The sequence below is a fragment of the Hemicordylus capensis genome, chromosome 1 (genome assembly GCF_027244095.1).
Source record: "Hemicordylus capensis ecotype Gifberg chromosome 1, rHemCap1.1.pri, whole genome shotgun sequence".
NCBI lineage: Eukaryota > Metazoa > Chordata > Lepidosauria > Squamata > Cordylidae > Hemicordylus > Hemicordylus capensis.
In genome coordinates this window covers 73,803,368-73,821,063 of record NC_069657.1, presented here as the reverse complement: position 1 = coordinate 73,821,063, position 17,696 = coordinate 73,803,368, and the positions used below count along the sequence as shown (strand labels likewise).

Sequence of the window (17,696 nt, the reverse complement as noted above, 5' to 3'; positions counted from 1 at the left end):
TAACACATTCCCGGATGTGCTGAGTTATAATCACCACACAGATTTCACAGGGCCATTGCACTTTAAAGTTCAAAGGTAAAGTGTGCCATCAGGTTGGTGTTGACACCTTTCCAGGAGAGGAGAGCTGGTCTTGTGGTAGCAAGCATGACTTGCCACCTTAGCTAAGCAGGGTCCACCCTGGTTGCATTTGAATGGGAGACTAGAAGTGTGAGCACTGTAAGATATCCCTCTCAGGGGATGGAGCCACTGTGGGAAGAGCAAAAGGTTCCAAGTTCCCTCCCTGGCATCTCCCAGATAGAGCTGAGAGAGATTCCTGCCTGCAACCTTGAAGAAGCCACTGCTTGTCTGTGAAGACAATACTGAGCTAGACAGACCAATGGTCTGACTCAGTATATGGCAGCTTCCTATGTTCCTGGTGACCACAGAGCCCTGTGGTTGTCTTTGGTAGAATACAGGAGGGGTTAGCCACCTAATGGCACAGCAAGGAAATTACTTGATTAGCAAGCCAGAGGTTGCCGGATTGAATCCCTATATATCACGAAGCAGCGATATAGGAAGATGCTGAAAGGCATCGTCTCATACTGCACGGGAGATGGCAATGGTAAACTACTCCTGTATTCTACCAAAGACAACTGCAGGGCTCTGTGGTTGCCAGGAGTTGACACTGACTCAATGGCACACTTTACCTTAACCTTACCATTGCCATCTCCCACACAGTATGAGATGATGCCTTTCAGCATCTTCCTATATCACTGCTGCCTGATATAGGTGTTTCCCATAGTATGGGAAACATAGTATGGGAAACATACCCACGGGGATTCGAACTGGACCACACCAATATTGTGTGACTAGCTCAATATGTAAAAATACTTGTGTGACCCAGCCCACAGTCCTTCTTCTATGCAGCAACAGAACAATAAGCTGAAGCGAACCTCTTGAATGAGGATGTATTTGTGATTCATCTGTGCACAGCCCAGTTGCACATTTGTGAGTCTTGATGATGTCAATGAGATGCCAGCAGAACCATTGCTTAAAAAAACTGGCTCACATTCTCCACAGCCCTCTGGTGACAGGAAGGAGAGACATGAGTCCACAAGGAGCCTCCAGTGTCTCTGCGCTGGAAGTTTCTTGCTCAATGGAATGGGCATGAAAGTGGAAGGGGAGGGGGAGCAATGGGCGTGTCTCTCTCCTCCCTCCAGAAGCCCTTTCCGCTTGTATAAATATGCTCCTGAGGATGCCCTCAGGAATATATTCATACAAGTGGAAAGGGCTTTTGGATGGAGGACAGACACAAAAACTGTTCCCCCTCCATGCCTGGTCCACAGCACAAGATGTCTTCAGTGCAGGGGTGCTGAAGGCGCCTTGCAGACCTACAGCTCTCCTCCTGTTGCCAGAGTACTGTAGAGAATATTAGCCACTGGCTGACATATGTAAAATTACTCAAAGTATTCCCATGGGAATTAAAAGGAAAAAATGACAACTTAGACATTGCTTAATGGCACAGCGGGGAAATGCTTGATTAACAAGCAGAAGACTGCCATTTCAAATCTCCACTGCTACTATATCGGGCAGCAGCAATGTAGGAAGATGCTGAAAGGTATCATTTCATACTGCATGGGAAGAGGCAATGGTAAACCCTTCCTGTATTCTACCAAAGAAAAACACAGAGCTCTGTGGTCGCCAGGAGTCGAAATTGACTTGACGGCACACTTTACCTTTAGTGTCCTTTTAATTTCAATGGGACTACTCTGAGTAATTTCCCCAGTAGAGGTAAAATGTGCCATCAGTTTCAATTCCTGGCAACCACAGAGCCCTATGTTTGTCTTTGGTAGAATACAGGAAGGGTTTACCATTGCCATCTCCTGCGCAGTATGAGATGATGCCTTTCAGTATCTTCCTATATTGTTGCTGCCCGATATAGGTGTTTCCCATAGTCTGGGGAACATACCAGTGGGGATTCGAACCAGCAACCTCTGGCTTGCTAGTCAAGTCATTTCCCTGCTGCGCCACTAGCCACTTAAATATTTTTTGTTTGTACTGGTTAAATTTTAGCACTTGACCTTTACTCACTGCCATTTATATCATAACAGCTTGTTTTATTCACTCAGAAAGTTATCTGCTTACTCCTAATGGTTGGCTTGCAGCAGCTACCAGTGCAGCTATTTGCTTAATAGTTAGAGATAATTGGTCTGATCTGATGGGGAAATTTGCTGTGCACTCTACAAAAGGGAAATACAGAGGGAAAAATCTCCTTGCATTCTGTGGCCAGGGCTGCATGCATGTGCCCCTTTCTGGATCAGGGCTACATACATTGCCAGAGGGATAACTGGCACTCTGACAGCACTGATCACCGGTCTGGAGGAGGACTGATGCTATTTTTTCCACCTCATGTGCCACCAGTGTTTTCAAAGTCAACACTCCTCTGATTATCTCTTTAATGGCAACAATCTTATCTGCAGTAGCATGCATGCATCCTATTGCTACATAAAAGGACCTCAGAATTCTGAATGAGGAGAGCTGGTCTTGTGGTAGCAAGTATGACTTGTCCCCTTAGCTAAGCAGGGTCTGCCCTGGTTGCATATGAATGGGAGACTAGAAGTATGTGCACTATAAGATACTCCCATCAGGGGATAGAGCCGCTCTGGGAAGAGCGAAAGTTTCCAAGTTCCCTTCCTGGCATCTCCCAGATAGGGCTGAGAGAGATTCCTGCCTGCAACCTCAGAGAAACCACTGCCAGTCTGTGAAGACAATACTGAGCTAGATAGACCAATGGTCTGACTCAGTATATGGCAGCTTCCTATGTTCCTATGAATTGGTATATGCCTATTCCTATTTTTGAATTGGCATATTCCTATTCCTATTTTTGCTTATCCCTTTTTCAAACTGTTTTCTAAAATATGCAATATAAACAGGGTTTGTTTACAACTTACTTGGAGTAACGAAGAAATTGTCAACTTCTACAGACAAAGACTCACCCTGCATGCTGTATTGTTCATTCTCAGTCTCATTTGTATATGTGTATGTATGTAAAAACGCTTGTACAAACACTGATGTTGATGTTGTTTCTTGTACTAGCAAAGAAATGAAACTCCTTTCAGACTCCTCACAGTACGAGTAATGAGAGCCAGAAATATCCACAAGGCAGATACCTGTGAGTATCTCTGTTAACATTAATTCCATGCTTCTAGAAAATAATGTTTGTCTCACAGAAATGGGGGCCTATGGGTCAAATGGAGCTCATGAATTGTTGTCGTCATCAAGTCTGCTGATTAGAGGTCTACAAATGTTGTTTCCATTTCCCCTATGGCTGCTCTCATAATAACATTTCTCTTAAAGCTTATTCTAGGCAAAACATTTTTCTTAAAGCTTATTCTAGGCAAAAATGAACAAAAAGTATCTGAAGAGCATAATTTATTGTATTTGTAGACAATAAAATGCATTAGCCATAGGACTGTCAGATTCCATAATCTTTCAGCTCAGCAGAGCAAAGAAGTCATCCTAACACTTAGAAGTCATCCTAACATAATATTGTCTATGGTGCCAATGGATGTATGTTTTGAACTCAGCAATGAAAAAACCATACAGACCATATACACCTCTCATTCTCATTCTTGTATGGGCCAGTTCAAACATAATGGATAACTGCATTTGATTGGGGCAGAGGTTACGTACAGGTGTACGAAACCACAGTAAAGCGTAAAAAGCTACCTCTGGTTTGCCTTGCCAAACTCCAAATGAACCTTCGGTTTGCACAAAGGTTCGCCACCAAGACCTCTGGTTTGGCTGCCAAAGCATTATGTCTGGCTCTGGGAGCTGCCATAACTGCAGTTTTGTGCTGATTTCCAAACCTGGGCAGGTCTGTGGTGGGGCAAACCTGCCTAGGGACCTGGCTGCTATATTCATGCCACAATTTTCGTTGGCCATGTATCGGCCGGAGCACCACACCACCCTGCCTCTCTCAGGCCTGTCAATAGTGACATGTGCAGGGGACCTTAAAGAGCCAACCCTCCTGCTACTCCCAGCTTCAAGCCACTGTAAAGTGTTTTCTTTTGTTTCCCAGTAAAGTGAAACCATTCTTTCTCAAACCACTGTATTTTTCAACTAGAAGTGCAGAGCACCCCCTCTCTCACCTGGGCAGTGGAGGGATGGGGAGGGAGGTGGGGATGCAGAGTGCGATGAGCGGGTTTGGGATTTTGGATGTGGAAGGTGGGGAGGGCAAGCAGCAGTTTTGGGGGGCTTTGGTGCAGCAGAGAATGCAATCATATCCCCCTTGGAGGGGGAGGGGAAATGATTTTGGGGGGCAGCCGTGGAGGGGGGAAGACGAATGACCAAGGGAAGCTTCTCTAGGATTGCTCTCCTCTCCACTTCCTCTCTCTGAAACATTGTCTCTTTGGGGGAAAAACAGTGGACCATCGCTTCATAACAGAAGTACATGAGAAAATGATCCTTGCATGTCATGATCTGCCCCCCACTGCCCATTCCCTCTCCTCCTCCATCTCTGCACTTCGTGGATGCAGCAATGCAGAAGCTTGCTTTTTCTTTCCATTCCTTTCCTTTCCTTCTTTCCTTTTTAAAGCTGTCATTGGCCCGAGGAAGCTAGCTGAATGCAAAGGACACCCCCCCCCATTAGATAGTGGGCAATCACAGATGCTTCGCTGACATGCTGATGCTTTGTCCAAAGTTGGGCCCATGTCGCTTGCTGGGATGTGCTTCAGCAGCCAGGCAGCAGGAGGAGCTCCTTTTTCCTGCAACTGGTGTATGGCGGGCCCATGGTTTGGTGAACGTCTGCAGTGCAATTTGGAGTTTCAAATTGAAATCTTGGCCATGCTTAACTATGGTTAACTGATAAGTCGGAATGCAGCCTATGTTTTCCAAGCACATGGCAGCTGCTTATGTGTGATCAGATCAGACAAAAAGGTTTATGGTTCATTTGGGAACTCACAATAGGTTAGATAAGTCAGAACATTTCATATAATTTGACATGAGCAAAGACATTGTTTTATAGCTGCTTCCCTCATAAATACAAAGAAATCTTATGTTTGAATAACTAAGCATTATTCAGAAACAATTCCATTTTTCTCCTCCTTTTCCTCTCTTTTCTTTCTGACCCCACCCTCACACTCTCTACAGGATCCCAACTGGGACAAACTTCTAATCAACAAAACATAACAGATTATTAGATAGAATACAACAGAAATGACATCAAAAAATGTAAAGTGGAACTACTCAAATAATGCTTAACAATGGCTCCTTATCGAACTGGAAGGAGGTTTTGAGTAGGGTGCTACAGGCCTATGTTCAGAATCCAGTCCCCTTCAACATTTTAATCAATGGCTTAGATTAAGAAATGGAGGGAATCCTCATCAAATTTATAGATGACATTTGCCAACACCTAAACAAACAAACAAACCCAAAACTTAAAATTACCATGACAGAATAGAACACTGTGCTGAAATTATGAAAATGAGATTCAGCAGAGACAAATGCACAGTTCTACATTTAGGCAGATAGATAGATAGATAGATAAAATGCACAGTTATAGGATGGGAAATATTGGCTTGGCAGTAGTAGGAAAGAAAAGTTCCTTTGAATTGCTGTTAATCACAAACTGAACATAAGCTAGCAATGTGGTACAGCTGCAAAAAAGGTGAATGTTCAATTAAAGGTATTTGGGCACGTATGATTCCTTCTGCTCCCTTTCACATTAGAGTCCAAAGGTAGTAGGTATGTTGCCAAACAGGCATAATGCTTCAAGGCTATTAGAGACATAATGCATATCCCAATTACTGCATCACACTTTGTGGTGCCTCTTACGTGCTTCATATAAATATGCCAACATTTTCTATGAAACATATGTTGCTTTCTTCCATGACAAGAATATGAAAGAAGGTTACACTTTATTATTTTGCTGCTTTTCAAAATAATTTCCTACATGGGGAACCTGTTGTAAGTGCCACAGCAGCACAGGGTCCAATTGAATCATGTTAGTATCTAAAAATGGCATGAAAGCTGCTGAGCATCATACAGGAAGACAATTATCTGATTTAACCAAGGTCAGCTGACAAATTCCTAGTTGACACAAGGAGTTTTCATCCTGTCTCACTTTTTCTTTTCTTTTAGAGTACAAAAGACAAAGCGTGTAATTCATACCACACTTATTTGTGCTTGAAGGTTGTTCCCAACAATACCGTTATCTCTTCACATTTTAAAGATGCACAAACAGAGCTGAGTTTAAAGTGGCTAAACCATGCATCTTGATAAATTCTGATGTCTTAACAGGCACAAATGCTTTGCTTGATATAAAGATATGTGTGTCAGATTTCCTCAACCCCACATTGGCTTTAAAGACAGAATCCAGCCCATACTACTTTACCTGATTTTATCTAGGTATTTTATCTATGTATTTCACACATCACAAACATAGCTGGTAAAATTGGGAATTCTTTGGTCTTTATGAATTTTGGCACAATTAGGTGAGAAATCGTTACTTTTGGCACAAAAGTTACTAACTGAAATGGCATTACATATAGAGGATTGATGCTGCATTCCCTTGACCTTGGGGAGGTCACTGGGTGGCCAGTTTGCTTCTGCTTATGCATTTGTCATTGAGAAATATTGATTGTGTAAGAAGTAAACAATTCATACTGAAGTATGTTTAGAACACGAGGAGGGAATTTCTTTCCCAGGTATTATATGCATATGTCTTTCAAAGCCATTGGGGAAATGAGCATATGATCTGTTGGGAAATTACTACAGGTATTAAGTCAGCTGTAATTATTGCGGACTTAGATGGTGACATTGTGATTAATTACAAGTCACAACATGAACAAGATCAACACTATGCAAAAGGCATTTGCTCATACACGTGAGGTTACAAAATCCTTAACCCTTGACAAATGATGACGGAGCAGAGCAATACGTTTGCTAGAGAACATGTGGTGGATTAGGAAACCACGACTACATGCAAGGCAGCTGTAATGTTTTCAAGAGAGGCAACTCCACCTATGTTAAGAAGGTTTACCTTTGCAGAAAATGTTATGCTGTGCATAATAATATTTGAGCACAATGCAGTTTTGGCAAGCTTGGGCAGTATTGATTATCCTGTGTTGGTTTGGATTTATTGACTAGTTTAGGGTTAACAAATTGTTAACGATTGTTAACAATTCACAAAACCATCTTTAAAGGAGTGGGCAATGTTTCTAAAAGCTGACTTTCCCTTTCATTTTTGAGGCAAAGTGGTCTTGTCTGAGCGCGCTGTACAGTACTGGATGGAAAAAAACTGCTACATTTCTAACATTTCCCCCCATGATATAGTAAGAAAAGATACCCAACAAACAATCATGTTAATAAGCTCTTGGGTTACATTTATCTTCTGGCACCGTGTATTATACTGAGAGCTGAGACAAGCCTGTCTTTTCTAGGAGCTTTATTTCAACTACATAACAGACATGGAGCCTTTACACCCAGGGCCACCGAGAACAGGTCTGGGCCCCGGTGAAAAATTTCTCTCCTCCCTCCCACCCGCTGCTGCAACAAGGCCGAAACACCAGTCTTTAAAATAATTCTAGCCGCCATGTGCACAGCTGGGGGTGGTGGTGAGCTGAGCAGCCCCCGTGTAGCAGAGGTGGGTGGAGTGGGAGCGGCTGCTGAGCCTGACTGTCCTGTCCAGCGGCCCTTGAGAACTGCGAGGCGCTCCAGTGTACCTGCACAGTTTGAATAGAGTGTCGGTGCATGCCCTTAGTAACCCATACCCTGTGATGAGGCAGCGAGATAGGAAAAGGTGCAGAAGAGGGCAACCAAGATGATCAGGGGCCTAGAGCACCTTTCTTATGAGGCAAGGCTACAACACCTGGGGCTTTTTAGTTTAGAAAAAAGACGACTGCGGGGAGACATGATAGAGGTCTATAAAACCATGCATGGTTTAGAGAATTTGGAGAGAGAGAAATTCTTCTCCCTCTCACACAACTCTAGAACCAGGGGTCACTCCATGAAATTGATTGGCAGGAGGTCTAGGACCAACAAACGGAAGTACTTTTTCACACAACGCGTGATCCACTTGTGGAACTCTCTGCCACAGGATGTGGTGACAGCCAACAACCTGGATGGCCTTAAGAGGGGTTTGGATGACTTCATGGAGGAGAGGTCCATCAATGGCTACTAGTCGGAGGGCTGTGGGCCACCTCCAGGCTCAAAAGGCCGGATGGCTCTGAGAACCAGTTGCAGGGGAGTAATGGCAGGAGAGAGGGCATGCCCTCAACTCCTGCCTGTGGCTTCCAGCAGCATCTGGTGGGCCACTGTGGGAAACAGGATGGTGGACTAGATGGGCCTTGGGCCTGATCCAGCCGGGCTGTTCTTATGAGATTCCAGCTAAGCATCAACAGTCACCTTAAAATGGCCCATCCCAGAGCTACTGCCCACCTGCAAAATTCAGGTGGTCAGTCACCACTTGGAGCTCCCTAAGTGTGGTTTTCTTGACAGACTCCAGAGCCCCAATGAGCTCTCAAAGCACCCTAAGCGTACCCTTGAGGAGGCGGCTGTATCCCGCAACAGTGTCCAACTGAGTGCCCCAAAAAGACAGTTGCATAGCGGGTTCCTCAGTCTTACCTTTTGGCCAATGGAATGTCCAACTCACTGGAGGAGCCTGGTGCCTTGGGCAAAAGATGGCCACTATCAGCCCTGTTGCCATCAACTGGATGGGATGGGGGCGTGATGAGTAATCACAGCTCATTCAGTGGGGTGTCCCATGGGAGGGCAGGGTCTAGGGCGGACCTCATCCTAAAATGTTCATCATAAAGGGCCCAGGAGGTGCCCGCAAAATCCATGATGGCATGATGAATGATATCCATATACCTACAAATTAGCCCTTCAATTTCTCCTTTGTGGCTGGTAGCAAGTGATCCGCAAACGGGAGACCCAGAGCCTCATAGGGCGAATGCTGTGGTGATGGGACCACACCCATGGGATATCCACCCTCAGCCCCTGTTGGTGTTGCAGTGGTACCCTGAGGAGCTACCCCTTTCCAAACCTGTTCAGCTGATACCAGTGTGGACATAGGCCCACCAGGGAAGCCCAGGAAGGCCCCAGCAGCCCAGGGGTGATGATGATGATGCAGCCCAAAAGGGGCAATAGCCCCAGCCTCCAAAAGGCAGCATGAACCAAGGATACATAGGTCAAGGGCCTGCTCCGTCCCTCACAGTTGTTTGGTGGGTTGTTTGGTGGGTTGTTTGGTATCTGGGGTGCTGGCTTGGCTGAGGGGGTCAGGATGGGGACTTCTGTGGCTAGGACTGTGAACCTGTTCTTGGTACTCACAGTAAACAAATCACCCGTCACTGCCTCAGTGGGGGGTGGGGGGTAGGTTTTCGATCTTTAGCTGTTTCTTCTTCCTTGTTCTCCCCCCTCTTTCCTTGGGGGGCTCTTGCTGTTGAGACTCTTCCACAATCTTTTAATCCCCTGTGTGTGGGGTGTGTGTGTGGGTCAGCCCCTTGGATGGTGTGCCACATGCAGATAAGAGTCCTGTCCAATGATAAAACTACTTCCAAGTCCTCAAGCGCTTTTGTCTATTGGTTCAGCACACCAATTTGTGCCATATCCCCCTCATCTTTGGAGGAAGACAACTGAGGGGATCGCCGCCTTGGATTCTTCATGGGGCATCCCCCATTCTTACCCAATGCTTTCTTAGGAGGCATGGCCCATGCCTTGAGTCCAGACCAAATATATGCACCCAGAAACCACAGAGAACACAAGTAGCATAGCATAGTCTTTATTTCGGTCTTTGACCAGCATAACAGCCAAACAAACAAACAAACAAACAAACCAGTTGAGACAATCTACTCCTATAAAGTAATAAGGGATTGTTATAAAATTACCTTTAAACCCCCCCAAGTACAGCACTGTCCAAGGCCTGGCCCAGCAGCCCCCCACCAACACGCCCAGCCCTCAAGGCGGCCCCTGAAGGCCAATGATAATGACAAAGCCCCAATTCAACTAGCAGCCCCACTGAGCAGTTGGATGATTTGTTGACGGTGGGGAGCCAGCAAGTAGCCCCTTAACCTCTCACCATAAAAGCTGTAAAGGCTTTGTACAGTCTGGTATATGATGATGGCTTTAGAAATGAGGCCCCATACACCCACACTTTGCCTTGGTCTTTGGGCTGGGGAGGGATGCATCCAGGTAGATATTTAATAGGTGCTGTTTCCCTAATCACTTCCTAGAGATGCCTCTGATGAATTTCTGCCTGTTGGAATTCTAAAGCCATTGTAATAAATTAGACTGTACAAAGTCTTTACAGCTTACAGTGTGGAAGTTAAGATGGGCACCTCAACTTGCAATTTTCATTCTTTTTAGAGCATGAGTGAAAACGTAAAGCAGCTTAAGAACCCTTTCTCACATCAAGTGAGAGGGCTTGAGGGTGGGTGATTGCTGGGCACATGAAATGTGCACCCAGATGGTCCGCAGCTGCCATGGACAGTGCGGATATGCAGGGGCCGGGATGCATCATCCCAGCCCCTGGAAATCCCACAATGCACCACACGAGTGCACAGTGAGTTGTGGGGATCCCCCCAGCACTGGGCAGGAGCTCCACAGTATCTCAGTGCTGGCTGCAAGCAGCCGGTGCTGACACTTGAGCAGCTAGGGTGAAGGGCATAAGCTCGCCCTTAACATCGGCTAACTGGGGGGCTTCTTTGGTAGGGTTGCCGCCAAGGCACTGCTTGGATCTGCACAGATCCTGGCCATTCTCACAGGTAGCCAAGCCTGGGCCTGGTCTTGGCCGCTCGTGAGAACAGCCTCTAACTCTCATTTTAATTGGAAAGTTTTTGGATTAATGAATGTCCAGGTGTTTTTAAAAGGGGAATCTGATTAGACAGTGGGGTGGAGCATCAGGCAGGAGTGGTGGCAGCAGGCAGCAGCTGGTGGGAAAGCCAGCTGCTATCTGCACATACACAGCCACAATCTGAGCACTAGCTGTGGGGCAGTGTGGTGAGTCAGCCGCCATGTTTATTGTGAGTAGCACTGTGGGCACTGTAACCTCAAACTTGCTACCACACACTCACTCTGTTAGCACTAAAGATTCATTTTCAACTGGCCCTATCCACCCCCAGCATAGTACCTCCAGTGACTGTTGCTGGTGTCTATCTTACGTTTCTTTTTAGATTGTGAGCCCTCTGGGGACAGGGAGCCGTCTTATTTATTTATTTATTATTCTGTGTAAACCGCCCTAAGCCATTTTTGGAAGGGCAGTATAGAAATAAAATCAAACAAATAAATATTTTTTCTGCCTCTTAAAATGCATCTTTGAGGATCAGTTCTGAAATCACCATTGATTGGGTCCCAGGGAAATGTCAAAAACCACTTTTCTGTCATGCAGTCTTAAGGCTGAAACTATGCAAATAGACTACAAAATCATTGGGTACCATTTCCTCAGTCTGAAAAAAATGTCACCAACTCTTAAAAAAACCGGTTCAAAAGAGGAAAAAAACTTCAAACTGTTCTAAGCCAGGCCTGCTCAATTTAGCCCCCCCCCCCGCAGCTGTTTTTGGATTACAACTCCTATAATCCCCAGCCTCGGTGGCCAATAGCCAGGGATTATGTGAGTTGTAGGCCAACATCTGCAGGAAGGCCAAATTTGAGCAGCCCTGATCAAACCATCTTCCAACAGATCTTCACCAAATTGGCAGGGGCAGTGTCTCTTGTAAGTTAGCGAATGTGTGCTGATGGCCAGGCAGATCGGACAAATAGTTTTGATTTTATAAGCAATAGAATGTCCAGGGCTTATAATGGTGGGAAGTTGAAAACACTCTCCAGCTTAACTATACTGGCACGACTGTGCCAGTATAACTATTCCTGTTTGATGTTCTGGACTGGTAGTTCATGTAGAATGTATAGAGTCTGGACTCCATGATGAAGGGAGAATATTTCTTATCCTGTCCAGTTGAGTCTCCCTGTATGGTGCTTCCCAGTGGCTCTTGTTCATATAGCAAACACAGCACCCCCATTTTCTCCTTATACATACTGTACATCCCACTAGGGTCCCAGAGCATGGGCTAAGGACACATGATACAGCTACCTTGCTGAAGCTAAGTGGGTCTAGTCAGTGCCTGACTGGGAGAATTGTGTATTTCGCCTTTGGAAGTGGGGCCAAAGCTCAGTGGTAGAACATCTCCTTTTGCATGCAGAAGGTCCCAGTTTCAATCCCTGGCATCTCCAGGCAAGACTGGGAAAGACTCCTGCCTGAAACCTTGGGGAAACTACTGTCAGTCAGTATAGGCAGTTCCCATGTTCCCACAAATCTATATAATGCTCTAATTGCCTCAGTGTTAGAAGATGGCTAATTATAATTTATTTTCATTATAGTGACTGAGTCTGATTGCTATGTGACTCTATGGCTTCCAACTGCTTCAAGTGAAATAGCCCGGACCAAAACTATCCCCAACTGTAAAGATCCAGTGTGGAATCATGCCTTCTGCTATAGGATTGACAGTCGTGTAAAGGTAAGACCAGAGTTAAGTTCTTGTTGCTGTGAGACAATTCGAGAAAGGCTCTAGCAACAAATAAAAGGAATGCATGCCATTCCCCATCCACTCTAGCAAATGGCATCTTGTGAGGCAAATAGTTGCTTGAAGGTTTGTTCAGGAGCCAAGTAAGTTATAGTGATGGAAGAGAGGGGGGAAAAGGAAGGGGACCTGTGTGTGTGGAATATGGCTGGAACACTCACCTAAATTACTGAAGGTAATATTGATTATTGCTAAATAATGACATTCAGACTAATGTTGCAAGTGTGTGATGGGGAAGGGGGTGATTTTCATCAATCTTTCCTTTCCTCTGCAGCCCACTTTCCCTCCCAAAATATGTCTCTGAAGGTTTTGGGACCCTCTGGGACATATTTTTGGGAGGCAACATGGGCTGCTGAGAGGAGGGGACGTTATCCAAAATCTCCTTTCCCTCATTGTTGCACAACTTTCATGTGGATGTCAGCCAACATTTCTAGACTGTCTTTCAATAGCAATGTGCACAAGGTGCTTAAAAAAAAATCCAACAAATCGAAATAATATTAGCCCACAATTTATAATTACATAAGGGCAATCATAAAAGAGCCATCTCCTGCTATTTTCCAAATGCCTGGTGGAATAAAAACACCTCCTGTTTCTAAAACTTCCTGGAGCTTTTCCAAATGGCAGGCTTTACTGAGGGTTTCCTGTGAACCTTTACTGCAAGTCTGAATTTGCAAAAATAATAATAATAATAATAAATCCAATGCAAAAAGTGGATTTTTTTTTTTAACCTCGGACATTAATTGAGCTAAGCTCCAATATGCAGGGAAAAACCCAAATCATGCATGGAATGTTCTCTATTGCATGGACTTTGGGGGTAAATCTGGCCAATATGTGAACGCACATCCACCCTCCCAAAGTAAAGTCACCTTCTGGGAAAGCTCCTGGGGAAAATTGTTCTGGGGCTTCAGGATTTACCACCAAAAATAACCTACTCCTGGTAGATGACAGCCCTACTATCTGCAAGAATGGAACAGGGAGCAATGCCCCATCGACTGACTATAAAAGCATGATGCAGGATCATATGGAAGAAAGTGCCCTTCAGATGCCTGAGCTGAGCTCCAGACCTTGGAGGGTCACAGCCAGCACTTTGAATCGGGTCTAGAAAGAAACTAGTAACCAAAGCAGTTGTTTTTGAGCAGGTTTAATGTGTTCTTGCTAACCTGAAGCTGTAGGCAGGCAGAGGCATTTGGCACTATTGTAGTTTCCAAACCATATTGAAGGGCAATCTTGCATAGAAACTCCATTCCTGTAGTCTAATCTGGGAGTCATCAAAATATGGGTGAGAGTGACTAGGTCCTTAAGCTTTATAACAGTGCCTCACACTGTATGGCAGTATTACAGTAACTGCCACTTAGCTGTAGGCAAGTTTCTGCTTTGTTGAGGTAGAGGAGGCAATCAGATGTAGTGCTGAAAAAATCTCTTCCATAGATAGATAGATAGATACTAGTCTGGACTTAGCTTCAATTTTTATGCCACTTAGTTGCATCCATGAAAACTAGTAGTTTCCTTTGCCCAGGAATGCTTTGGGCTTGTGTTTCTTAGGCGGGGGGGAAGTCAGCTATCCCACTGGGCATGTTGGAACATCTTTGTATTCTAGACAAAGAGTTTGGAATTTGGGTGCCAGAAAGCTGGACATGTTAAGGCTATTCTCACAACTGCCACCATGGTGGGAGGGCAGCCGGGGGGCGGGGAGAAGGGTCGAACCTACCTTCCCCCCAGACGATGAGGAGTTCATTATGTGGAGCATGGCTTGTGCTCCCACATGATTCAGCAGCGTGGATCTCCAGAGGCTGGGAAAATGAGACCCAGCTTCCAATCCAGAGATCCCACAATGCATGGGGTGAGCAGCATGGAGCATTGGGGGATTCCCCCGTGAGTCAGGTGCTCTAGGCGCCCAACTCTGTGTGTGCTTAGGCTGCAGGCAGCCTGAGCACATACACGACCCCAGTCCCGGGGTGGAGGGATTGCCCGCACCCTCTAAACCCGGTTAAAGACCAGATAAAAAACCCAGGCTTGGGGCCAAGGCAGCGCTGAGATCGGGCTCAATCCAGGCAGTGGCTTCCCAAGCCTGGGCTTGGCTGCTCATGTGCACAGGCATCAATATATATTTCAAGGCATAGAAACATATGAAGCTGCCGCATACTGAGTCAGACCATTGGTCCATCTAGCTCTGTATTGTCTCCACTGACTAACAGCTGCTTTCCAAGGATTCAAGCATGACTCTCTCCCAGCTCCACCTGGAGATGCCAGAGAGTGAACCTGGGACCTTCTGCAAGCAAGCATGCAGATGCTCTTCCAAAGAGCTATATCCCTATCCCCTAAGCAGAATATCTTGCAGCACTCACATGTAGTCACCCATCCGAATGCAAACCAAGATGGACCCTGCTTAGCAAATGGAATAATTCTTTTAGGCTTTCTTATTTATTTTCCTTGTGCACCTAAACCCCAAATACTTTCCTTTTTAAAAAAATCCTCTGAGACTCAAAATACTTACCAGAATATATTGTGTTCCTAGAATATAATACAAATGAAAATCTGGGATGAAGATTACATTACCAAAGATGATGAGCTCTTCTCACTTTGCTTTGATGTCGCTAAACTGCGTATTGAACAAACAAGTCGTGTGAGCTTCAAATTGGATCCACAAGTGAGTCGTGAAGTAATTGCAGAAATGTATGGTTAAAAAGTGCCATTTATTGTATCGTGTGACTTTTTCAGAGCATATGATCTCTCCTCTGTTTCTGTCTGTATTTGCCACCTCCTGGGCACACATGCTTCCTCCTCCTCCTGCTACAAAAATAATGTAGCCTGTAGCAATGCTTAGGAGAAAGCAATAGGGGGTCCGGGCAGGCTACTGAGGTAACCAGGCGTAGCTGTTTAACTGTAGCTGTGAGAAAGAGAAGCTGAGAGGGGAGATATGAAAGAGCTATTCAGGAGAGAACAGTGGAAGAAGGCTACAGAAGAGGTTCCCCACAAAATCCCCTCAAAACTTCAGTCACAACTGATACGTTAAACAAAACACTGATATCTGCTGTTCCGGATCAGTTACAGGAACTGTCTCACCAGCGCTCTCTCTCTCTCTCTCTCTCACACACACACTCACACACACACACACACACACACACACACACACACACACACACACCTCTTTGTTTGTTCTGCCCCCTACTGCTAACCTGCCCCCTACTGCTGCTTCTTAGGCACTGCATGCTAGACTACAATCATCATCATCACCATCATGACAATAATGAAAAGATGGTGGAACATCTCAATAGTTTTGGCATAGATAGATTGAGGAGGGTTTGTCACTGTATTATTGTATTGTTTTTAAAAAAGCAAAATGAAAAGCTTGTGATGAATCTGAAGGAGCCAACCAAATGGTTGCCTATACAGTTTTGGAAAGAGAAGCTAGTTTATAAAGTGTGAAATGAAGTAGACTGAAATGGGACTTAGTTGCTACTACCTTGTAAACAGGGAAATCGGCAGTTGCCAAGCCATTTGCCTTGTTGGCAGTGCAAAATGAGCAGGATATTAAGGAGTTTGTTGACATTTCAATACACTCATGATTGGTTGTCCAGTCACATCATTCAGTGTTAAATACAGAGTTGTAAAAAAGGTCACAGATGCTTAATGATCATTGCATTCACTCACAGTGGATATGATAAACAAACCAATACTGCCGTGTGCATTATATTGCTATGCGTTCTTGATATTTGTTGCTTCCAGAACCCTCTGTTTTCATGCATATATTTCTGGAACTGAATGCAGCACTCATTAAAGTGGGTTCAGATGCACAATTCTGCATTGAATGAGACTTCATTTTATACGAGTAATAACCACCACAACAAAAAGGGGCAGTTTCTGTAATAAGCTCTCCATGTATTAGGACAGAGCTTTTGAAATCAAGAAGAATTGTCATAAATGGGTGACAACCCTAATGGTAGCAGTGCTTTTTAGAATGGATATTAGGCATTGTGGCCAAATAGCAGTGTTGGCACAGATGCTAACACTGAAAATGATCCTTCTGCATCCCATGCTAATAATGGTAGTAAAATTGAGGATTTGGCTTCATGTTGTACATTTTGTACACTATGAGGTGGGAAGTGGGTTAAGTGTCAAGAAATAAAATATCATTCATGAATATCTGGGAAGGGATCATAGTTTTGCACAGGGTTTAATTCTTTATCCCTCCTGTATTTCCAGACAAATGAAGAACTGGATGTAGAGTTCACACTACAAACCATGTGAGTACAACTCTTGATGTTACAGAGAAACTAGAATGATTAGAAAAATAACTGGTGTACATAGTACCATATCTGTGCAAGAAAGCATGCACATGGAGGCAGATGGAGCATTCATGGAGCCTAGTGTAAGGTAGAGGGAGGTCTCCAGTAGGGTAGAGGGAGATCTCCAGCGAGCTGTCTAGCCCTAAAAGGGGTAGGCAGTGGAATGCTTGATGTCTTGTGCTGAATATTTGACTGATGTGTGTGGAGCACAGATGCTAGTGGGTAAACTGAGGTTGTGATGATCCGCTGGTGAGGCTGCTCAAAATTCTGTTGGTATCTGGGAGATTTGGAGGCTATTTTTGAAGGTGAGCCTGTTTAAGAAAGGAAGCTGTTGCAGTTGGGTTGTCGAGCAAATATAACAGCCAGGATGATGTGAGGTTACTCTTTCATCATTTGTTCGGCTGCATAATGGGCACGTGATGGGAAGCAATGCGTGGCTCAAGGTACTGCAGTGCCTGAGGCAAGGGGCCTCACTTTGCCTCAGTAAAGGGCCACTGTGGGGAAGCAAGGGGAGTGAGGCCCGAAACTAAAGCTGACAAAAAAGCCCCCATAACTCAAAATATGGCAGATTTTGAAAATTTGAAACTCAAATAATAGATCACTGATTAAGAGCTTCCCTATTTCTGAAAACTTTTAAGAAGTCTCTAAAGACACATTTAGAGCCCTTTCTCACAATTAGTGAGAAAGAGCTTGGGACATGCAGGGAGCAAGGCTGTAAAAACTTACCTCCCCCTCAGACGATTGTCCCACCCGTGTTGGCATTACACGCCCACAAGGACACTGGCTTTCCCCAGCAGCGCAGAGGGTTGAGGGCTGGGATGCATCACCCCAGCCCTTGGAAATCCTATAATGTGCTGCA

At 44.9% G+C, this 17,696-nt stretch overlaps 1 protein-coding gene across 3 annotated transcripts in view; it reads left to right on the top strand.

Annotated features, from left to right (window-relative positions):
- The window catches only part of LOC128339410 (cytosolic phospholipase A2 epsilon-like), a 70,861-nt gene that overhangs the window by 5,716 nt on the left and 47,449 nt on the right, over window positions 1–17,696 (top strand). For all 3 annotated transcript variants that reach the window (XM_053283290.1, XM_053283289.1, XM_053283288.1), the window contains exons 3-6: window positions 3,076–3,151; window positions 12,352–12,488; window positions 15,067–15,198; window positions 16,755–16,795. In XM_053283290.1, the coding sequence (XP_053139265.1) occupies window positions 3,076–3,151; window positions 12,352–12,488; window positions 15,067–15,198; window positions 16,755–16,795 (386 nt within the window). The remainder of the gene's footprint in view (window positions 1–3,075; window positions 3,152–12,351; window positions 12,489–15,066; window positions 15,199–16,754; window positions 16,796–17,696) is intronic.